Source organism: Oryza brachyantha, chromosome 3 (genome assembly GCF_000231095.2).
Source record: "Oryza brachyantha chromosome 3, ObraRS2, whole genome shotgun sequence".
NCBI lineage: Eukaryota > Viridiplantae > Streptophyta > Magnoliopsida > Poales > Poaceae > Oryza > Oryza brachyantha.
This window is the reverse complement of record NC_023165.2, coordinates 19,150,035-19,161,180: the sequence shown is the minus strand read 5'-3', so window position 1 is coordinate 19,161,180 and position 11,146 is coordinate 19,150,035. Positions and strand designations below refer to the sequence as shown.

Genomic DNA, 11,146 nt, shown 5'->3' with positions numbered 1-11,146 from the left:
TTATCGAACTTAAATACAATACGTAGTAATAATTACTGAAAACAAAGTGAACAAAAAGGAAGACGTCCAAAGGGTGGCGATTTTGTGAAAGTCGATCAAATTTCTCGTTCCGACCGTGTTGGGTGGTTCAGCCGACAATATGGCCTCTCCGGCGTCGCCGTCAGCTCCTCGTCATGTTCAGTTTCTCCACGCAACGACGACTCAAAAAAGTCAAGTCGTCACTCTCCCCTTCTGCAGCTTCGGTTCGGGCTCCCCTCCACCTCCACCTCCATAGCAAATTTCCCAGCTCCGCCGCCGCGCCGCGTGCCCCAAATCCCCAACGGCCAGGTCCAAACCCTAGGTTTCCAGCCCGATTCCGAGCGCGCGGGGCGCTCCAAATTCACCCGCGATTTTCGGCGCTGGGATGGCTGCCCGGCCGGCGCTCGCGGTGGTGGGATAGAGGGGTGTCGCCCCGCGCGCGAGCTCCAAGGCGACCATGAGCAGCAGAGGCGGCCGGGGCGGCAGGGTTGGCGGCGCCTGTGGCGGAGGAGCAGGTGGGGCGGCGGCGGCAGGAGGGGGAGGAGGTGACTTTGGGCGGGCGGTGGCGAGGGCGGCGGTCGCGCGGATGCTGGAGGCGGCGGGATTCGCTTGCGCGCACCGCTCGGCGTTGGACGCGCTCGTCGACGTCCTGCTGCGGTACATCGGCCAGCTCGGCCGGGCCGCCACCTTCCACGCCAACCTCGCCGGCCGCGCCGTCCCGAACGAGTGCGACGTCATACAGTTCCTCGAGGAGTGCGGCGCGGCGTACTATGGCTTCGCTGGGGCCTCCTCGGCTTCCGCCCGTTGCCTCGCCAACTCCGCCGTCGTCAAGGATATGGCCATGTTTGTCCGCACGTCCAAGGACTCCCCGTTCGCGAGGCCATTGCCGAGGTTTCCGGTGCAGCGCGTGCCGCTGCACTCAGCCTCCACCTTTGCGGCCTTGGGTAGGGAGAGCGGGATGAGCCATGTGCCCGAATGGCTGCCGGCCTTCCCGGAACCTCACACGTATGTGAGGACGGAGTTGTGGAGTGACGGCGTGGCTAAGGCTGGGGGGGATGAGTTGGAGCCGGCGCGGCAGCGGAGGAAGGCCGAGAAGTCGCTGCTCAGCTTGCAACGGCGGCTTGCTCTTGCAGGTGGTGATGGATTCCGACCAGCAATGCTGGTCGACGGTGCAGTCAAAGCGAACGAACTAGATGTGGTTCAGAGCGACGCGAATCCATTTCTTGAGCGAGCATTGCCTTATGGGGAGAAGGTGGTGTCAGAGGTTGCCATGCCTGGTGTGGGGAAGTCATTCTCTGTTATTGAGGCCTTCGCACCTGCATTTGAAGAATCAAAAGATGGAGAACTTGATGAGGGTATGGATCAGGACCAAAATCAAAGTCAGAAGAGGGTGGTTCCGAGAGAGAGGCCACCGGTGTATTTTAGAATTGGGATTGATAAGAAGTCAATGGTGATGGCACTGAATTCAAGAGCTCTGAGTGACCAGAAGGATCTCTGGTTCTTGAAGGAGGAGAAGGAGCAGAGGGCAGAGTTGATACTAAGGGAAGCAATGGAGAATCCACATGAACTTGCTCAGCTTTAAAGTTCCTGTATGTTTGCAGTACCCACAGAGCTGCATAGTAAATTGGGGACTGGTTAAAATAGGGACTTTTCAAATTCATGTTGGAGCAGCATTTGCCAAAATCTTTGAGGTTTGTTCTTTTCTTTTCACTCATTTGTTCCTGGCAACTTTACTTCCTAGCCTGTTTTGTGTAACTGAAAAAGCAGAACTAGATATGAATTTACTATTTTGTAATGTGCACATTTTGTATTTAAAAGTACAAGTTATCACATAACAAGGTAATAGAAAATGCTACATGGATGGGTTATCTGTTGAATTATGTGGTAGTGACATTATGTTTTACTTTTCCTTAAAACATTGGTTATAAAAATAGCATCCTCTGTGTGTTTAGTTCAAAAATTGTCAAGCTACCTTGCACTGAGACTGATAGTCCTGGTTAACTGACCTTTATAGGCTATTACCACCACAGCAGCACTAGTATCCTAAATTAGAATGAATGAATGATTGCTGATATCCACATGCAGTCTGTAAGTAAACTGTTGCTGTTGGTTAGAAATACTAGGATTTGTATTACATTACCATAAATGTGCTATGCCCAAAAACCTTAGGCTACACAATATCTATGCCAGACTAAAATTACTATTTATTTAAACCATATATGAGTATTGAGTAGCAAAATACAGCTTTATGCCTTGCGGTTTCTCTCGTAGATTCTCTCTATCTCATAATTTCAGCATTTTGGTAGTTGCACATTTGTTTCGTTCCTTTGTTGATTGTTGGGATATCTGTAACCAATCTAAAAATTCCATGGCACCCATAATAGGTCCATGCATTGGGCAGCAGTAACTTCACTACAACATCAAACTAATAAATTGGCCTTCAAGTTATTCTTAAAGTTAGATTCCATTCCCTCTTCAGTTAATTTGTTTGGTATTTATTATGTATACCTCACCTATTTGATAGCAGATAGCATCCTTTGAAATTAAAGAAAAAAGGGAACATATTCTCTCTAAAAAAGGGATCTTGTTAATCTTTGTCTATTTCTGCACATGTTGTTATGACTAGAAGAGGTCTGAGATTTTTCTACATGTACACCGTCTGGAAACAAAGTTCTTATACCCTCTATGTATCGTGCCCAAGTGAGATTGCACTTGTAGAGTTATCATCTATAGTTTATTCATTTGATGATATGCTTTACAATCCTCACTTCAGATCTTCTTGGCTGCATTTATTTTGCCATGTTTTGTTATATACTTATATGTCAAATTTTCCTTGGGTCATCGATTGGGGTGGGTATTCAATTTATTTTTGTTTGTTTCATTTTTCTAATTTCCTATTTTGACCAAAATAGCCCCATGACAACACCAAGAGCATCTCCAAGAGCATGGCTAAAATTTGCCTCTCCAAATCTTAATTTAGACATTCATGTGAAAGAATTCCATCTCTAAATTGATGTGCACTCCAACAGACTCTCCATCCTCACTCTCCAAATCCTAACGACTAGTTACCACTATCTAAATTTTGGAAACTCTAATACCATCAACAGACTCTCCATATCCACTTTATATTTTCTCTAGAAAGTGTGGGCCCAATCCTGTGGGATGCATGGATAGCCATCCAACTTGGTGGGAGAGAGACTTAACAGATTTGGTCATTGAGGGGGCAAATTTAGCCATTCCAATGGCATGACATGTTATATGAGTAGTCTCTTGGAGGTTATTTTTTCAATAAAATTGCTAGAATTTGGTATGGAGATGCTCTAACTCACTGAGTTGACCTTGCTGCCCTCCTACTCTGTTGCCCCACCAATGGCTCTTGGGCCTTCTTGTTCCTTCGTAAGCCTCCTTCATTCTTCTATGTGCCGCTAGCCAGCCAGATCGTTCATACTGCTTGGTTGGCTGGCCTCCTACTCCATGTTGCTTCATTTGCTAGTCTAATGGGTTAATAGTTGTGCTTTTTCTTCAGTAGGTTCCGGTCCACAAGGTAGAAATGTCTCGTTCGTGTTTCCTATTGCTAACCACGCAGCACTAACTGCTGAAAACCTGTGTTCAACTTAAATCAGAACCAATCCAAAACTCAAAAAACAAAGAAAACAGACATTTGGTTTGGTCTTCAGCTTTTTTTGTCCACAATGCCTGGATATGTTATTCCTAATAAGTGGGCATTTAAATATATGGAGGAAAAAATGCTCATTATATTTACATGTGGAACATAACTTGAAAACTTAGTTAGTTTCCTTAAACCATAGAAGATGAATATATATTCCATTTTTTATACAATGAATTAAATGTATACTGATGCAAAGTTGTACTATGGTTACCGAGCATCTATTTGGATGGAATTTACACTTCTTTTAGATGAGAAATCGACTTTAAACTTAATTGACATCCTGTTCATTTAGAATATTTATGCTTTGCTCTAGCATGAGCATGACTTTACACTTGGAATTTTTTTTATCGCAGCTTAATTAGTAAATGAAAAATAAAGTGAGACCATGAAGTAGATAGAACGGTGTTGTATGGACCATGGTCATTCTAATCTTAGGGACATGTTTCATAAAAACATAGGGATAATTCATCCATCAACACAATGCTAACTACGTAACATTAGTAGATGAAAGAACTAAACTTGTTGATTGTAACCATCAATATTTTTGAGAATTTGGAATGGCTTGTCGGTAAGTTTAACTATTTGAGAGGTTTGTTCTGTCCATTTTCTCGTGGTTGGAACAATAGCATTGTTTGACTCTTCTTGTGTTTCCAGCATACACCCTAAGTTTTATTAGGAGTATGGCAACACCATAGTCTTATCCCCACCCTAACGAAGAATTAGAATTTCCAGCCTTTCCTTGCTATTTGTTGGCAATGCCTTCTTTTGATTATTACTAAGCAACTATTGACGGGATAGTCTACTGTTGGGGCTACAGTCCCACCTCTGTCCATTGGAACTCCCTAGGTACCCGTCCATAAGCACTAGCGAGCTTAGTTGAAGGGCAGGCATCGAGTGGCTAAGCAAAGCCGAATAGCCATTGGTAGCAGCTCAGAGGTAGCAGACACCATGTCAGGCCACCTTAGGTTTAGATTAACTGGGTGTGCCATCAAATCTGTAGCTTCTGTTCATTGGTCAATTTGGGCTAGATTTGCTTTGTCGTGTTGTGTACTTGGCACTGGGCAGTCAAGTAACAGGAGTGATCTCGATCAGAACCTAGAAAAGCTGTAGTTTAGCATGTGGATAGGCAACAAGTCGTCGGGTAATATGGTGATGGTGGTGGTGATGTGGGGGCAGCCATGTTTTATCTGGGCAAGGGCACCAAGCCTCCAACACATGTTGAGTGGCCCACTGACTGTGCTGGACGATTGTGCCAGCAATAGCATGCTGTATGCTGCTCTATTTTACTTGCTAGGCTGGACAGGTGAGTCATTCAACGCCCAGTACTAATCCGTCGTATCTAACCATTAGTACTGTTTTTTCCTATTTTTTGTTACAGTTCTATGTCTGTAAGTACTTAGAAATTGCTATTGCAGAACTATGTTTGTATTGTTCATCTGTTTGTGGTTTATCAGTTCTGACATGGTCATGTCCATATCATCTACTAGAAAGGTTGTCTCTTCTATTTTAATTCTAGATTTCACCTTCTTTCTGTCAACGTGTGAATTTATAATTTGGTATGTAATGGACCTTTTTGTGCATTACTATGCACGTCTTATGTTATGACTTCGATGTACCAGCCTACTCTCTATTTCGTCCGTGATTCACTATTGCTGCTATGCTTTTAACTTTCCACTGCTATTGCTAGATATCTTAGTGTTCACCATACTTTTTGGTCTTATTCATCATGTATTAGGTTATAATGGCATTCCCGCTTGGCCTTAGTGTCTCACTAGTTCCCTTTTGGTCCAAATCATGGAATCGCCATTTTATACTTCAAAAATTAACACACCTGTAAGCATCTAGATTTCTCCCATGAAAATGATAATATAGCCTTTTAATCAAAGTGCCTCAATCATTATATTGCAATTTTTTGTTCAATTTAAAGAAGAAATAATCAAGCATATTCATTGGAGATGGTGTCAATGTCCCAAGCAACAAATTGATAGGATTAGAAAGCATACATCTCTCGAATCAAATATGTGCAACAAATAGAACTGGGAATGATAAATTCACCAAAGTAGGTTATCACACACTTTCATTTTTAAAGTATGTGTTTCTTTAGGAGAACTTCCTTCTGGACGTGTTTGGTTTCTGGACTAGTAGGATAGGTTAGAGCCAACCCAGGATCGTGGGATGGGTTGGTTTCATTTTTCTGTTTAGTTGAAGAGATGGGTTAAACCTTTTTTTTTTTGGATGGAGGGATAGGACACGATGGAGTAATTCTGTGACATGTTTGGATGCAAGGATGGAGGTTGAATGACTTGATGTGGTTACCTTCCCATATTGTGTTGGTGAAGTTACCTTCACAATGATAGTTTCAAGTAAAACAATGAGTTTGGCTCATATTTTAAAAAATAACTCAGCATAATTGAATTAATATTAATACAAGTAATATTTGAATTGCTCATGCCATTTTAAATAATAATAAATAAATAATAAATGGAATTGTGTATGCCATTTCACCAAAAAATAGATCAATACAAATAACCGAGTGACATCCAAACAAACATAAAGATCACATAATTTAAAGTTCCAAATAATATATGAATTGCTCGTGCCATTTCACCAAAACATGGATCAATATAAATAATCGAGTGACATCCAAACTAACATAAAGATCACATAATTTAAAAGCTCCAAATAATAAATGAATTGCTTGTGCCATTTTAAATAATAATGGAGAAATAATAAATGAAATTGCGGATGTCATTTCATCAAAACATAGATCAATACGCGTAACTGTGTGTCATGGAGAAAGGGTACATAATCGTCTGGTCGTTTTTGGCGGATCATTTCATCCCGGATCTAAGGAAATATTCTCTTTCTAGGTCCATCCCATCCCATCTCATCTAAAAATGGGATGGCTCTAACCCAACCTATCAAAAACTTGCAACCAAACACATCCTTGATGAACATGGTAGAACTCCAATAACAATGCACTGGATCCTTGAGATTATGTTGCTACCATTGCCCACATGTTTCTTATTGCTACCAACTTTGCCAATGAAATATCTACTAAGAGTATCCTTGCGTACATGTACCACTAGAGAACTTTCTGTACAGTGGCACTATATGTATCTATCACATTATGGTGATTGGAATAAACTGGATGATAATAGACAGCAAAAGGGTGGAATATCCTCAATAGGGATAAGGGTCAGCGTGTTGGCAAATGAATCAAAGTTTTGGATTGACAATGCCATCTGCAGTTGGTCAAATTTTCTGGCCCACCATGTTGCTGCAGATTCTGGGGATGAAATTTTCAAGTTCCTGTTTATATATGTAGGCTAACACATAATAAAATGTACCAGTATCCTCTTGCATAGCTTAACCTTTGAGAAGGATCAACGTTTTTTACTTTTGAGATAATATTCTGATTGATTTTTACAACTGAAGTTTCTGAAAATTTTGATTGCAGTTGAATTATATGGTAACTGAGAACAGTAATTGTTCTGTGAGTTATTGTTTTTGTAGAGAACCCTATGACCTTCTTAATGCCTTTATAGAATAGAATTTAATAATTGCCTTCTGAAAGTTAAATGTGTCTACTTATTGCATTTTGAGATTTTTCAGCTATAGGTTGCCACATTTGTAATTGTAATCAGTGTGTACATGTCTTCTTATTTCAATTTGTGCAGTACTAAGTTGAGCTGCAGCAAACCAAATCTAGTCATAGTATAGGAACGGATGAAATCCATATTGCTTAACATCATTTTTATTTGGAAGTGTTTGCAAGCGAATATACACGATAATGGACAACTGAATCTAGTCATCCTTTTGTTTCTTTGGTACCTTGGGGTTATTGAAATACTGAGTATCTGAGTGCACACTTTTGTGCTACAATGTTCAGTTTGTTAAAGTCTTGGTATGACCATCTCAGTTCTGTATAAGGATGGTTTAGCAGCATCTTGTCTGTAGAGTGTTTAAATTCATAGTGTGGTGCAATAAACATGTGAACCAATAATGTTTGAAGTATATAGTGTGCTTTAGATTATTGAGTGAAACATTTTTTTGGAGCAGGTTTTTGTACCCCTGTTTGACAAGTAAAGGACTTTGGTATTCTTGCTGAACCATTAAATTATTCAACTTAGTTTGGTATTAGATCAACAAATTGTTGCATAAATAAAAACAGAAATAATTGATGACAAATTGTTCAAAAAAGATCCAATGAAAATTTGTTGATGAAATAAAAATGAAATGGTTTATGGCTTCAAGTTGATGAAATAAAAATTACATGGTTGATGGCTTCAAGTAGAATAAGCACCCTCTAAATTTCTACTGAATAAAGTTATGAGAAGTTCAGATGAAATAGTTGAAAAGGAAACAGTTTGATTGAACAAGCATTGCTGAAATGTTTCTTCATCATTAGGAAACTCTTATTTTTGAATGGGATTGGTTTGTCAAAAAATTTGTCTTTTCTTCATGTCTGCTTCATCTGGATGGTTATATAGCTTAATGGTTTGAATTGGCTATGTGAGGCAACTATCCATTGGGATGTTCTAGACTTTAGTAGTAATGCCCATTGGATTGGAATCTGACTCAGTCGCTCATGCTGCTAAATATTTACTGACATTTAAGAAAAAACACATTGTTGCTTTGTGCAGGTATGCTACTGCTATACTGATGAATCCATGATGCAACCTTCTTCCCATTGGAGTGACCTGCTATGAGTGACGTGTTGATCGATTGATTTGTGATGAATACATCAGTCCGAAGTCCAAACCTATCTTGGTTGTGAAACATTCTTATACAAGTTCAATTCCATTCATGTTCTTGGGAAGATTGTGACGCTTTAATTGATACAGAAATGGCATATTAAAAGAAACTGTATTATTTCCCCTAGCAAGCAGAGATGTTCATACTTCAAACCAGGCTGACTCTACTGACTAAAGCTCACAGATGCACCCGAAGAACCTTGCAGTAAGCATTTGTCGTAGTTAACTATTGTACCTCATTAGTTTGCTTTGTAGATGTGTCCGCTGCATGGCCAGTTTATCGGTCAGCAGTATTATTACCTGTTGCTAAATTGATGTATTAGTTGCTTAATTTGGTTTGTTTCCCTGCGGGGATCCTGTAACATTCTAGACTTGTACCATATGATTGATGGTTCATTTGGTAGCCTGTAGATTATTCTGGCCCTTAGGAATTGCAAACATTATCCTCTCTGTAAAGTGTAAGCTGTAAAAAGCAGCAGTGGACGGTTGTGAAGAAGATTTTGCCTTTGGGCGAACAGTTATCCCCTCGCACTTTCGGCTGTGCGTGGTTTTGATTCTGCGTATATTTTATCTGGGCGCGACCTGATACAGGCATCCTGATTCCCTGATCCTGACAACTTGTGGATGTAATTGGCAAGCTGGGGTAAACGCTGTGCACTAGTGATCCGTAACATCCTTATGCTGTTTTGTGCTTTCTTGGCGCTGATAAAGGTCAGCGGCAGAATCATGGAAAGCTAATTTGCAAAGATATGATGCTGCTCCTACGTAACCATGGATGGTGAGGCACCTGATGCGACCCCGATGTTATCTGCACGTGATGAGGTGTGGACTTATGGAGGGTTTAAAACTTTCATGCATACATCCTTCTTTATCACTATAGTTTTTCAGCTACTTAACCCATCACAATGTTCTTGCATTTAATTTCATCAACTTTCTCAATATATAGTGCATGTCCAGATGTAAAACTTCTTGTATTATAGGTTGTATTATAGGGTGGAGGGAGTGTTTAAATTTATGAACATGAATAAAAGAGAGCATTTAAACCGTGGCCGCTGAATAACGGAGCTAATGATGACCTAAGGACCTTGGTTAACCACAACCGCAAATGTACGACATGGCCTAATGACATTGCGGACCAAGGTGTCACACATCATTTTCTTACCCATGGTTAACATATTTCACTAGTGCAAAACTTCGACAAACTAGAGGTGGGAGGACGAAGGCGAGAGGAGACGAGTGCATGAAACTTGGGAGTTTGTGTGGATAGGCTATAACCAACCAGTTTTATAGTGCTCTTCGCATCATCACTGCTACTGAAGTTCGTGGTTCTGAAGCCTTTTAGTCTTCTCTTCTGGTTCTTGGTGAATAAGCCGCTAGGGCACCACTGTTCTTGCTTCATCATCAGCTGGTGTTAGCTCTGGCTCTTCATAGTAATGTCTGATGTCCTCATCGTCTTCTTCCTCATGGTTCATCGGGCTCAGCCTGTCATGAACCGACGCATGGCATCTCGGTAGTGATATGACCGCTGGTTTTTCATGTATAAAATAGCAATGATAAATGTATCATTGTTGATCATTTTTTATTCTGATGTGGTTTGTGTATAGTAGTAAGAGTAGGCTTTCTGTGCAATGTATCATAGTACAACAACTTTAGCATATTCAAGTGAAAGGCTGACCGGCCTAACCGAAGGGTGCATTCGTCCCCCTCTTCCCTAACCCTAGATTCCATCGTTTTTCACGCGCACGCTTTCCAAACTGCTAAATGGTGATTTTTTTTACAAAAAATTTCTATAGAAAAGTGGTTTTAAAAAATTATATTATTCTATTTTAAAATTTTTTAATAATAAATAATTAATTAATCATGTATTAATCTATTGCTACGTTTTTCGCGCCGGATAACTAACACTCCTTCTCCCCTCAAAGGAACGTGGCCTAAGAGTTGTTTATATTATACTCCAGTGTAATTAGTCTAATAGGGATGAGCACCCTTAATCAAAGTTTCAGAAATATTGGTTGAAACTTGTTGACCTGTTAACATTATGGCACTAGGTTATGATCAATTATTCACTGCTACAGATCACCTCAATTGTGATAGGCTACCTGTGACGGGTCACAGTGCCTTGATACATATAGCCTCATATTTGATGGGTCATTCAACGGCTCGTCTTAGATGAGGTTGAGTGGCTTGACCTGTCACAGGTAAGAACTTATCTATGAAGGGTTGTCTTTTTTGCTTGACATAAATGAGTGTAGGTCATCTGTAGCATACATATTTTTAAAGCAGAAAATTTTACAAAAATGCTTTTGTCGGTGATATATGAATCATAGTCCCCTTTCGATGGTAGGTAATTCCTAAAACAGGGGGTCACCCTGGAGCCAACCTAAAAAGTAGGGACGTCAGGACAGCTTAACGTCTGATCCTACTGAAATGGAGGAAGAGGCGTCGGGGTGGTTAGTGCCCGACACCCAAAACCAGATGCCTATAGTTACCAAGAGGTTCGACTACTACTCCACTAACCCATTGGATGTCAAGTTGACCTCTGATGGTGTGTGTCAGTCCCTGATGGAGCGTTTAATGAGTGCGTGTGTTCGGTGACCAAGGATGACCAGAAGCACGCACACCCCTAACACCCTCACTCTACCAATCTTGTCGTCGTTATTGGCTGTCGACTTTAGGGGCGCTATCTGTCTTGTCCGTGGAT

The 11,146-nt window shown here is 40.9% G+C and overlaps 1 protein-coding gene across 1 annotated transcript; it reads left to right on the top strand.

Annotated features, from left to right (window-relative positions):
- Positions 1-210: 210 nt before the first annotated feature.
- Positions 211-8,966, top strand: LOC102709164 (transcription initiation factor TFIID subunit 8-like). Its single transcript, XM_006651523.3, has 2 exons — positions 211-1,709; positions 8,335-8,966. The coding sequence occupies exon 1, from the start codon at positions 476-478 to the stop codon at positions 1,598-1,600; it is 1,125 nt and encodes a 374-aa protein (XP_006651586.2). The 5' UTR covers positions 211-475; the 3' UTR covers positions 1,601-1,709; positions 8,335-8,966.
- The last annotated feature ends 2,180 nt before the right edge of the window (positions 8,967-11,146 follow it).